Source organism: Aedes aegypti, chromosome 2, assembly GCF_002204515.2.
Source record: "Aedes aegypti strain LVP_AGWG chromosome 2, AaegL5.0 Primary Assembly, whole genome shotgun sequence".
NCBI classification, from domain to species: domain Eukaryota; kingdom Metazoa; phylum Arthropoda; class Insecta; order Diptera; family Culicidae; genus Aedes; species Aedes aegypti.
The window spans coordinates 300,874,739-300,887,559 of NC_035108.1; the positions used below are offsets into that span (position 1 = coordinate 300,874,739).

Here is a 12,821-nt window from a genome sequence, read left to right on the forward strand (position 1 = left end):
ATAGCTAGGATGTCAGTACTTGTTTTAAAAATATAAATTGTAATTCTTTGAAACAGCATGCATAAATATTCAAGTTTTCTTCGAAAAAACTTTCAAAGTTACCCCATTTTACGGTAGCGTTAAACGTTTACAGGTATGCAACGCCCTATAAATGTTCCGTAATGCATTCAATTTTGTTCGATTCATGCTCTATTATCAAAGTTACCCCAAAACAGAAAACCGACTTTCGATTATTTGAAAAATTATATATCCATTCAGAATAAATCGATAGTTAGGATACCAGTACTTATTTTAAAAATATAAACCATAAATCTTTGAAACAGCATGCATAAATATTGAAGTTTTCTAAACTATTTTACGGTATATAAAATCCCAGAATTGTCTGTGTTAAATTTGATGTTTCATCGAAAAGTTTCGTTGAGCACTACAACGGCACATTTCAATATTAGAACATTACAATTGCAAATTGTGGAGTACTACAATAGCTCTTTGGCAGAATATTCTGGAGTTTTCTGGAACTTTGTTCATTCCAATTCTTAGCATATTTTCGAACATTTCATCATTGTCGTCTGATTTGAAATTTGGTTGGTGATCAAAACGTCAATAAATCAACTTCAAGCAAATTGCAGTTCAGTCGAACTTGAATCGGGTGTGAGTTGAAAATGTGAAACGGTTTCACCAGTTCCATCTCAGGTTCAAAAACGAGTTCGACATATGTAAAAGCAGGATAAACATAAATGAGATGAATGTGCGCCAAATATACGAGTTTTATTAATTTACATTGTAACCTCCAAGAGTCGATGCTAAATAACTCGATATCGACTCATGGATGCAAACTTAATACAAAATTTATGCTTGATATGATGATTACTTATAACATTCCTGTTCCATGACATGGTATTTCTCTGAGTCGATGGTCTTTTCATAACTGTAATTTTGAAAAATGACAATGAATCATACTACACTATAGCTATTTTGGGAGGATATAGTAGATTTTTTTGTACGACTCTACTCTCCAATTCATAGAATCTTCTGGAACTGTTGTAGTTGTTGTAGTTGCTGTAGTTGTTGTAGTTGTTGTTGGCAAAAAAAAAACTGGAATCGATTCTCATTAAGAGCTACGCAGATAAAGCGTTCTCCATTCGAGTATGCTACTAATGACCAATAAGAAAAGGGAATCAATTAAAAATGTTGAAATAATGTTATTAGTTTTTCTAAATGTATGATGTTTTATAACACCCTAAAATGAGAAATATAAAAATATGTCACTTTCAAGCTCTTTTCGTTGAACTATTTAAAACTAATTTCTTGTCCCAGAGTTTTTTTTTTGCTGATAGCTTTTGACATCCGGAAAGAATGCATTATTTAAACTGTACAAGAATATTTCAATAATTTGCACAAATATTTCTAATCATGTTTTGACCTAGTCTCACCCCACTGAGCCACTGTTACCCCCATCAACAGTACTTACTTGTCATCACGTGGAGTAGTCCTCGGCAGTTATCTTGGGTGGAAGTCTTGAGTGAAGGCTCAAACGCAATGATAGCGGAACGGCAACGGAAAGGGAATTCGCTTCGGCCATAAGGGCCGTCCATAAAATACGTAGCATTTTTTCACTGTTTTTTTACACCCTCCTCCCCCCTCGTAGCATTTCGTCATAAATGCTGATACCCCCCCTTAACAAATACGTAGCATATTAAGCACACACCCCCCTCCTTCTATATTTTTTTAGAATTGTTTTACTGGCTGTTTTTTTTGGCTGTTGGAATTTAGTAGTTCAATGGTTCAAGGTTTGATTTTAATTACTGACTGAAACGTAAGGGTGATCTAATGAAAAACAGTTTGATATACAGTAGCGCTCAAAAGTAATTTGGAAAGCAGTTTTAAATAAACATATTTTCTGTTTAAGTTACATTAACTTTAGTTTCCAGTTTCATATAGGCTAAATTGTATTACTTTTGCTGTTGATACCATAAAAAACAAGTTTATAACAGAAAATGTGAAAAAAAAGTTTGATTGCATTGATGAAGATAACAGTAACGAGTTAGGTTATAATATATATAATAATAAATTGAACGGCAATTTCGTTATATTAGAGGATTGTTTTTTAATTATTCGTTGTTAAGAAATAGATTTTAATGAAAATGATCAACAATATATATTAATTTAAAATGTATCTTCGTCATTACTATCCAAATTCAAATCCATTTAGCAATCAGTGGCCAGATATAGAAAAGATTACACTTGTAAAATTTGGAATATTTAGAAAATTTTAGCGATTATTATACACATGACATTATTCATTTCCATCAATATTTCAGCTAATTTTCATTATCGTTCATCATACTGAAATAATCCTTCATAACCTATAAAAAAGAAAAATAAACCTTTTTCAAGTTACCGTGTCATTAAGAAAATTGAATGATAACACTGAGCCTGTCCTCATTAAAATTCAGGCTATTCCATCAAGAGTAATGATATATCAAAACAAATCGATGAGTTGATTGGGTAGGGATCTCCTGCAACATTGAATGCATAATTCTCGGAATAAATAATATGCATAATTCCCGGAATAAATATCTTTAATGCAATATTTGCCAAAAAGAGCATATTATCTTGTAGCAATAAAGCCCCAACAGAATATATGAATAAAACTAATAGTTGACTTCATGTCTAGTTCACAAATGAGAAAACAATATTCTTCAAGTCTATAAAGCATTGATTTTTAACTAATTTATTGAACTTTTTGTTCTGTTTATTTATAAATTTATTAATTTAGAAATGAATACAATATAATATTCACATAATTATTCAAATCTGTTTGATTGCATTTATAAGAAAATTCTGAAATTTCATTGATTTTTTTCAATCTTGTCATATGAATGTTTGGATGCCGAATCATCATTTTATAACCCAAGTTTATAAGTCAAACAAAAAATAAGAAATTTGATAAACAAATATTTTGTTCCATTTTTTCAGCACCTCTCTTTTTACCGAAATGATTCGAAATGCTACGGCCACTAGCTAGGACCCCTCCCTCCCCCTCGTCGCACATCGTCACAAATTCGTGAAGACCCCCCTCCCACCAAAAAGCTACGTCATTTACCCCTAATGGAACGAATGAAAATGAACCAACACTGAGTCGACGAGCATGTAATAGTGTTCATGTTGGCGAACCGGTTCCGCTTTCCGTTGCCGTTCCGCTATCATTGCGTTTGGGCCTTAATTCTCAAAGAACAACAGGGATTTCGGATTCAATAAACACCGCTTGTACTGTTTTCAGTTGTATATGAATAATACTTTTCGGTACAGATTTTACTGGTTTATTGACTTCGATTTTTGAAACATTTGCACTAACTATCATTAAGAGGGGACCTTTGGTTAAATATCCATCAGACGATAATACCTCGAGTAGCCTCACTTTGTTAGTAAACGTAGAAAGGGGAAAACTTCTATTCACAATCGATGATTTCTAGATACAGATTTTATTTACAATGTTGGAGGAATTTCCGCCGAATCCACTTTGTCCCTCACAAACGAAGGAATCGAATCGGAAAAGTGGCCACAAAATTAAATTTGGCGTTTTCCCTCGAAAGATTCCTTCCCCATGGCGGTTCCACCCTTCATAAAAACGCTATTCTCTCTGCGCGCGGGGCGGGTATATAAATATAGGAAACCTAAAATTAAATTTACATTTCATTTTGCTCTGACTCGTCCAGTTTGCATTGTTACCGGAAAAGGGTTGCTCGGTTGATCGGATACAGCAGAAGAGTAAAGCCGGGATTCGGCTTGGCTGAACTCGAAAGAGCAGCTTTTTGGTCGACCACCAGCACCGAATGGCGTCACGGTGCTCCCCAGACCGTTGTTATCAGAAGAAAATCTACATCAAATCTGTGGCTGAAATGCATGGCAGAGCAATTTAAAAAAAATATAGTAGAGTCCGTTTTGAAATTACGCTCTTTTGATAGTACAGATCAACAAATTATATGAAAAACAATGATATTAGTGTTTTTATCAGATGAACACCACGAAAATATTCTTAAGGTTCAAATACAAATCGTTCTCTTCTGAAACAACTCTAGAAAAATATAAAATCCCGAGTCTCTATTTTGTTAAACATGGTAAATGGACGATCTTGTTTTTCGTGATTTTTTGGACTACCTAATAAAAACTGCTTTTTCGTTTTTGGAAAATGCTCGATTCTCTCTTGAGCCTTAATAGCAACTGTCAGAAGGATTAAATTCAGATAAACGTTTTTCAAACACCGTAAATCAGAGACAAATTCATCGATATTTTAGAAGTTTCTGATTTATGTATTATTATTGGCATTTCAAATATTTTCAAACTAATTTCAACAAAATCAGAACATCGTTAATCTCTGTACGCCTACGTGATTGATTTTAGATAAAATAAAATAAAAATGACTAAGGAGAATAAAATTGATCCTCAGGGGCGAAATTGATTATTATGCAATATGTAGGTAGAACACATTTAAAATTAAAAAATGTCTTATCCCGTGATTTCCAAAGAGAAGATGGTCCAACAGCCGGACCGAAACGACGGTGATGATAAATAATTAATCAACGCAATTTTGAAAGACTGCTAACCGAAACTACCAAAATAAATTTATTGTTGTATTTTTTTTAAATCAGTCCAGGGGTTGCGAACACCTATATCTACAAACAAACTTTGAAGGATGGTATAATGGCAAATGAAACCCCAAACAAATATTACTGTTTTCCTTGGAATTTGTGAAATTGTGCCGTAAAAAAAGGGCGTAACTTCAAAACGGGTCCCACGATCTTTTTTTTTAAAAAATTCTCAGGCGTACAGTTTAGCAATCGACTGGAGAGCACAGATTTGAAGGAGATTTTTTTTCTGATAATAGCGGTCTCTGGAGCACCGTGAGGTCCTATCCCCGGGATCCTTCTGGGGTAGGTAACAGGCAGGATACATATTACATTTTTGCTCTCGTTTAAGGTGATTATAAAACGAAGCCAAACTCAGAATTTTCAAGTGCACAAGACGAGAGAATCTGACAACAGTTCGCGTTGAAAACCAATCAAATTATTTGCTTGCTGGTGGTGACCAATTGGATTAGATTTTCAACGCGGAGCGCTGTTCTGTTCTCAAGTCTTGTGCTCTTGAAAATTTGAGGTGTGGCTTCGTTTTATAATCACCTTAACCTAATTTAGCGAACCCAGGAGACGTGGCGTCTGTACTACTGTTGTTTGCTTCCATTGTTTCTGGGAGGAAGTCGAATGTGCTGGCGTGCTTCTGCTCCATCCTGGGGGTGGGGGGCTGTTCCGCTCTCACCTGCTCTCTGGGTAGCCATGGTTTCGCCCCAGTGACGAAAGAAATCGTATTTGAAATAGGAGAAGCAAAAGCATCGTCATCACCGGAAGCGCCACGAGTGGATGATGTTGAGGGCTGTACAGTGCCCTACTGGTGCCACTGCTGCTGCTTCCTTTCGTTTTGCCATCTTCCAGCTGGCTCCGGTTGGCGTGCTGCATAGCGGCTGGTTTTTCACCTGGAAAGAAAAAAAGTGGAGCAGAATGTTGGGAGATAAGTGCACCCGTTGTTATAGTTGTTGGGAGGGAAATTAAATTATTATACAAAAACAATTTTCGAGGACTGCTTGCTTATGCTGCAACCGTAGTAGCGTAGCAGGGGTGGAGCGGTTGTTTCGCGCAAATTCTGTTTTGAACAAACAACTTCCAAAGGGTGAAATGGTTGATATTTGAACCGAAATGAGCAATCAGTTCGATGCACTAGACAAGTACTCCGAACATCAATTCGAAGATTTGCCCAGGCTTGATTCAATTAAGGAAACAAAGAGTGCCGCCAATCGTGGTCAGTTGTTCCGAATTTGGAGGAAGGAACAATTTCCTAGGAGATCCAAGTTGGTGTAAAATTTACTTGCATAGTTCATTAATTGTCAAGTTCTAGGCAATTCCCGTCTAAGGAATCTTGCTGTTATGAGGTTTTGAAGTTTAATTGTACACGACGATGTATGTGTCAAATATACATATCATACATCCAAAGACAGACTGCGGAATGATGATTCCATGTGCTTTGGGGCAATCGAGTCTCTCAAGGGGCCCCACAGCTTGTACATTTAAGCGCCCATCTAGCGAATAGGGTTCGATTCCCATTGGAGCACGTGGTTTCTTACCGCTGTTTCAATTTCAATTTGTAGAGTTGGCACGTGTTTCGTCGTGTAACTGTAAACTTCAAAACCTTATAACAAATTTACTAATAAAATTGTCATTAAATTACGTTTCTCTAACATTTTTTAGTTTTTTGAATTTTTTATTTTCTAACAGCTATGTATAGCAGCTATTACTGAAACTTATATTAAATCTTGATCCAAACTCAAAAGAGAACCAAACTTTTTTACTCATCGTAATGATCGACTTGATGGGCCATGTGGGGGAGTTGCTATCATCATTCATAGGCGTATAGAACATCAATTTTTTCCGCCATTGGAAATCGAAGTTTTTGAAACTTTGAGTGTTTCTGTTAATACACAGCTTGTTCAATATTCTATCATAGCTGCCTATTTGCCTTTTCAATGCACTGGGTAGCAAGTTAACTAGAATCCGCACCGGGCATTGAAAACCCTAGCTACGCCATTGTGCAGTCGAGCAGCAGTACGGTTGGTTTGGTGAAATGCATATCGTTGCAGAGTAGGATGCGGATATTTTTGCATGGCGGCGAAGACTCAAATCGAGCGGTTGAGACTGTCGAGTGGAGGCACTTGTTTGCGGGTATTTTGAGGTTGGAAACACTTTCCGTGGCGCGGTGGATGGTGAATGAGTGCGGTTATTGAATATTTAATTTGATGGCCCTTATGGAAAATGGTTACGAGTGTAATTTAGGGTTGTTTTTTCGAGGTTTTGCTTTTAACTTAGAAAAAAGTGTCATGAGTGTTGCACTTGGTCGGCCCAAAATATATGCAAAAACGGGACTCAAAATTGTTAGTTGACAATCTGTTTGCCACTTCCGACATAGCTCTGATTTCCTGCAATCCTAGGATCCTTGCTGAAGTCAAAGTATCCACACTAAAAATACCGAAATCCACATTGGAGACTCAGGGTTCACACTGGAGTTCTAGAATCCACATTGGAATCCCACACGCAGCGAACTGGACTATCGAAATTTATATATTTTGCCTTATGAAAGATTGAACGATTGTTGCAATAGGAAAGCTTTATGTATCATTTTAGTATAAAGTGACTAGACGTTCGTGATAACAAGTTCCTACCTCATGCTTTCGCGGACCATCATAAGGAACAGTTCGCCAGCAGTGATTTAATGGCAACGACCTTTAGCGCTAAACAACGGACAACAATCGGAGCATTGAACATATCAACTCTAGCCCAACTGGATAATCTAGCACAACTTTCCAATGAGGCATGCCACATGAAGCTAGCGATCCTAGGACTGAGCAAAGTCCGTTGGCCGGACTTCGATGAACACAGTTTGTCATCGGAGTTCGAAACCTTATCAACTGAAGGCGGTCAGACATAAAATTCCGAATGGTGATATCAAGATCTACATGGACGACTTCAATGCGAAGATTGATTCCGATAGATAAGCGCATTCTGGAACGCTATGGTCTCGCAAATTAATATTCGCAGAGTATGGTGGTACGCGACTCTCCAGCGAATTAAGACAGGATTCCATGCCTGGCGATCCTGTGTGAACCATATCCTTACACTCCGTATTATTCTTTAATTAACCATCTACAAAAGTTCCTATACTTCATGTTTAGGACTAAGAAAAAGCATTTGTACGAAAGCCTTCCTTACCCGAGTGGTTAGAGTCCGCAAAACCATACTGAAGGTGTCTGGGTTCGATTCCCGGTCTGTCCAGGATCTTTTCGTAATGGAAATTTCCTTGACTTCCCTGGGCATAGAGTTTCGACATCGCAGTAAGCTGTGCGCCCAGGTGCCTGCGTTTTTGAATTCACTCTACGTTTATTTCGGTTCCGCGTTTTTCCCAATCCGGACGATGGAATTGTGGAAAAACTGATAGTGCTACGCCAACCGGCAAGTGTTTTCGAGAAAAGTGTTGCTGTGCGAAGTTATAGTGCATGATGCGTTAGTAGAAAGTGTATTTTTATCATGCTTCCATTTTCGTGATTCCGCCCACGTTGGCTGGTGCTTAACTTTCGAAATCATGTCTTTGATTGCCCCCGGAATCAAACGTTACAATTAGTGCATTATACAACGGTGAATGGCCCCAATAAGAAGCTCTAGAAAATTGTGATTTGTAAAACGATTGATTGCAAAATATGCATAAATGTGAAAAATGTCGAACAGTACGAAACTTAAAAAAAAAAGTGGTGTAGTATAGCGGGGGCCTTCCTTTATTTAAGTAAACTAATGAATTTCAGTTTATTTTGACAATGAAATTATATATGATTAAATGAAAAATAAATTAACATTGAAGAACATGAAAAACAAACATTTATATTTATATTAAATAGATCTTAAAATAATATTTACAAAAAAATGACCATATTACATTACAAAAAATAACACATCTGTAAATTATACAATTTTATTTTGTCTTTTGAATTCCTTCAACATATATTTCAAATGTTTGCCCCAATCAAATATATTTACAAACAAAGTAGGCGTATTTTACAAAAAAACAGCAATAATTCTCAAACGGAAAGAGATAGCGAGTTCATTCGCTTACAACAAAACACATTTTTCAATTCTCTAAAAGTGTGTTATAGACCATATGAAAAAAGCTCTAAATCAGTCAATTTAAGAGCTACAAAAAAACTTTGTTGTTTGAAATTGAATGACCTACAGCTTTGCCGAAGCATGTATATCATAATTTCTTCAAATAAGAAAGTTAGTTATACAATTTCTATTTAACCTTATTTTTTATAACACCAAACAAAGGACCGTACTAATACAAACAACTTTATAGAAGACCGTTTTCGTCGTATGTTTCATTCCGAAGCTCAAAATGCATCTTTCCACATAAATCTGCTTACTGGACTATTGCTCAGTTATCAACTAAGAGCTTTCTTTGCCATAGTTGCCATTTTCGCATTCGTATATCGTGTGGCAGGTACGACGATACTGTATGCCCAAGGAAGTCAAGGAAGTTTCCATTACGAAAAGATCATGGACCGACCGGGAAACGAACCTAAACATCTTCAGCTTGTTGTTGTTGTTGTTTTTGGAGAGGGACTTTAACCTGGAGGTCATTCAAGAAGGTCTGATCTCTGATAATCCCTAAACAAATCGCAGGAAAAAAAAATGAATTTGAGATTATTTTTGACGTTGGATAACGTCTTACGGCAACGTACTGGGGTACAATTTCGAAAAACGAAAAATCGCTCGCGTCACGAAAAGTGGTTAGATTTTGACTGTTCATAACTTACTAACACCCGCATAAATTTTCAAGATTCTTGCACCAATCGATTGCAAATCTTTCTACGAATCTACTCAAATAATGAAAACTATTGATTTTCATGACTAAACTATTGAACAAATGGTAAATATCGAGGCATGTCTTATTTTTAATAGAAAAGCACATTTTTCTTGCTGTCATAAGGTTTTGACGTTTTGGAGTTTACTTGTGCCGTAATTAAGTGATAATTGATCATTTTTCATGGTTTTTCTTGTCTGTTTTCAATCATGTTGAAAATGCCAAACAACTGAATACAAGTACGACGGTCAGCCTCTTTGGCTGGCAAATGTGGTTTTAGTGCTAAAAATCATCCCTTAAATAGAAAATCGGGGAGCCCATTTCGGGGTGAAATTGATCACTTGTCAATGCGATTATTGTTATTTTTTGAAACGACTCTACATAATGAATATGAGCTCCCTGAATTCGAATATGCTTGCAAATTGCTTAATAATGCAATATGTAAAGAAATAATGAATAGTTAATTTCAAGAATTGTGATAAAAACGCCTAGATGTAGGCAATTTCTTAAGGATAAACCTGATATATAACAGAAATTTAATTATTTCAACCGTATGAGCTAATTGGTACCAGTTTAGAAGATGAAATCGGGCTCGGGGATATATTTTAAGCATCCTTACAAACTTTACTTACTTTGAATAATTCCGTTGTCGTCGTCGCTACCTACATGCAAATGCATGCTAGAGCGATCAGAGTATTAATTTGTCAAACAAAGGGTTCATTCAAATATTACGTAACGCAAAATTTGCCAAAATTTTTAAATTTTTGTATGGACCGTAACACTCTGCTAGACCCCCTCCCTCCCCCTGTTGCGTTACGTAATATTTGAACGATCCCAAAGAGCTAAAACTAATCAGCAACAGCTAACTAGAAAACTAATCAACCAAAATTATAATTGATAAATAAATAAATTAATTAATCAATTAATAGTTATAGATGAAGTGTCTCTGGTTGTAACTCTTTTACATCGAATGACCCGTTTTGTTTGAAATTGTGCTGCAATTCACGTTCTCCACGGATACGACGAGTCAGTTGGATGTCCTTCGGTATGATGCAGACACGCTTGGCGTGGATCGCGCACAGGTTGGTAATCTTAAACAAACTGATCAGATAGGCCATTCGCTTCCTGCAGGACCATGACGGCCGAGCTCTGGAATCGCAGATTTGCCCGGATACCACTACGAAGCAGAAAAAGTTCTTCATGGTGCGGAACTTCTTCGAGTATCAAAAGGAACTTTAACATCGATTTGAGCAAAGAGGAGAACATGGAGCTCGCGGACTTCATGGAGAAGTACCTCAACCTCAAACTGGATTCGTAAACTACTAAAGCAACCAATCTTAGTGGATCATGCGTGGACCTAACGTTCGACCGAAATATTTGTTTTGGAAGCAAGAGTTACCGCTCATGCTTATTCTTCCATCGACCGAGTCTATCGGTGTTGAAGTGTTAACCGAGCCAAATTTACACCACAGATTTTCTGTGCTAACACACAATGTCCACAATAGGTCAGAATTGACATGCAACAAATAATATGAAAATTGATTGGATTTTTATCAGTAAAAATCTTTCATAAGTTTGTGCCGGTCTTAAGCCAGGAAATAGATGAAGCTAACGTTATCCAACGTCAACTTGGCGGTTGTATCTCGGAAACAACCTCTTACTTTTTTGCAAAAATTCTTGGTTATATTTTGGAACTGAAGTACATGAACCTCTGGTATAATAATTTGAAACATTGGACCTATACCTGTAAGTATCCATGGAGGATTACTGTAAAATTCCTTTTAGAAACCCATTCATGCAACAATAACAATTACAGCGTAGTAATTCGATATATTATCCAAATCCAATAACTTTAAGCTTATTCACCGATAAGGCCTGAAGACTTTACCGTTAACCTTTACGTTACCGACTCCCGACAAGGCATTTTCAAAAAGCTGCCGTTTTGTCAATTTCCATTCGATTTTTTTGGAACTATCCTCAGTTGACTTAAACACTTCAGTCATCGTGCTGTTGTGTTTTGTACAACACTGATGAAAAAACCTCGCTTCTTGTACACAGCTGTAGCGTGGTGGTTCTGACGGTGGCAAACTGCGCGACGACTGGAAGGCTTAAAGTTATTTGTCATAAATTGACAATGCTGAATTCAGAAGATATTCCTACGACCCGGGGTTATGAGGGAGCCAAATTTTGGAAACGTGGTTTTTTTTATTTATTGCAATTGAAACAACGAAGTTTATATGTTGAACGTTAGATAATGATCGATTGTCATCATTAAAAAAAAATGAATTAGTGGACCATTGCGAAACACCGAAGCTGGTTCCGCCAGGGCCCCGTTGAAGACATTTCCGTTTTATGCCCAAAACATACCGTGCAATATCTCAATCTTTGTCAATTCGAAAGAACATGCCAATTAAAGAAGAATAAACTGAATATCAACAGATTTGGCCACTTTAGAGCACCTGAACCAGGTTCCACCAGGGCTTCTTTGTAGACATTTCCGTTTTGTATCCAAAATAAATGAAGAATCAATTCATTATCAACTGATTTTGCCACTCCAGAGCACTGAGCACAAGTTCCACGAGTACCTTCTTATGGACATTCCTGTTTTTTGCCCAAAACACGCCGTCCGACGTCTCAACCTTTGTGCATTCGATGTCAATAAATGAAGGGTAATTTCGGTTTCAACAATTATGATCTCTCCAGAGCACCAGGCACAGGTTCCGTCATGCAAGTTTGGAGAACTTTTAATTTCAAGTCCAAAGCATACTGTGCGACGACTCAATCTTCGGGAAACAAGGTCTATAAATGAAAAGTTAAGTCAGTATCAACTGTCATGCTTCAGAACTTGCCACTCAGCACTTGGACAACTTCCACCAAGGCTTCTCTGGTGAAATATCCAATTTATATTCAAAAGAGTGTCTAGTACACGACACTGAAGACGGCCTTACAGTTGAGGTCGAAATACGCGTATCTGTCAAAGGGTACAAACTCTAGTGGAATTAAATGGTATAGTAATAAATTCGGTTTTGTCTTCTACTTAAAGCATGGTCCACTTAGTAATGGAACAAACTGTTTTGCTTATTGCACTGCCGTTATACGCATAATTGTCCCATGTTACTTTTTGTGCATTTTGACTTTTTGTCATTAAACAGTTTATTTTTACGTATAGTTTTAGAAAACACACACCAAAAATTAACTTTGTTCGGAAACTCAATGAAAAGCAAGCCAAGTCAATTTGTCCCATTGTTGAATTTCTACGCATAACTGTCCCACTACTGTATTTCTACGTATAACTGTCACACTATACAATTCGCTGCGCTGATCTCGAACAAAATAGTCAGTAGGCTGTTTTGAATTAGCTGGTG

The 12,821-nt window shown here is 36.9% G+C and overlaps 1 protein-coding gene and 1 long non-coding RNA gene across 4 annotated transcripts in view; both read right to left on the minus strand.

Annotated features, from left to right (window-relative positions):
- Positions 1-3,274: 3,274 nt before the first annotated feature.
- Positions 3,275-4,694, minus strand: LOC110676687. The gene is made up of 2 exons (XR_002500624.1): positions 3,733-4,694; positions 3,275-3,677 (listed from the first exon to the last, which is right to left on the minus strand). It is a non-coding gene; the product is annotated as an uncharacterized LOC110676687 (long non-coding RNA).
- Positions 4,695-5,131: 437 nt separating this feature from the next.
- LOC5567760 (TSC22 domain family protein 1) overlaps positions 5,132-12,821 on the minus strand; it is a 303,514-nt gene continuing 295,824 nt past the window's right edge. For all 3 annotated transcript variants that reach the window (XM_021845523.1, XM_021845524.1, XM_021845522.1), the window contains one exon: positions 5,132-5,530. In XM_021845523.1, the coding sequence (XP_021701215.1) occupies positions 5,313-5,530 (218 nt within the window). In that variant the 3' untranslated portion in view covers positions 5,132-5,312. The remainder of the gene's footprint in view (positions 5,531-12,821) is intronic.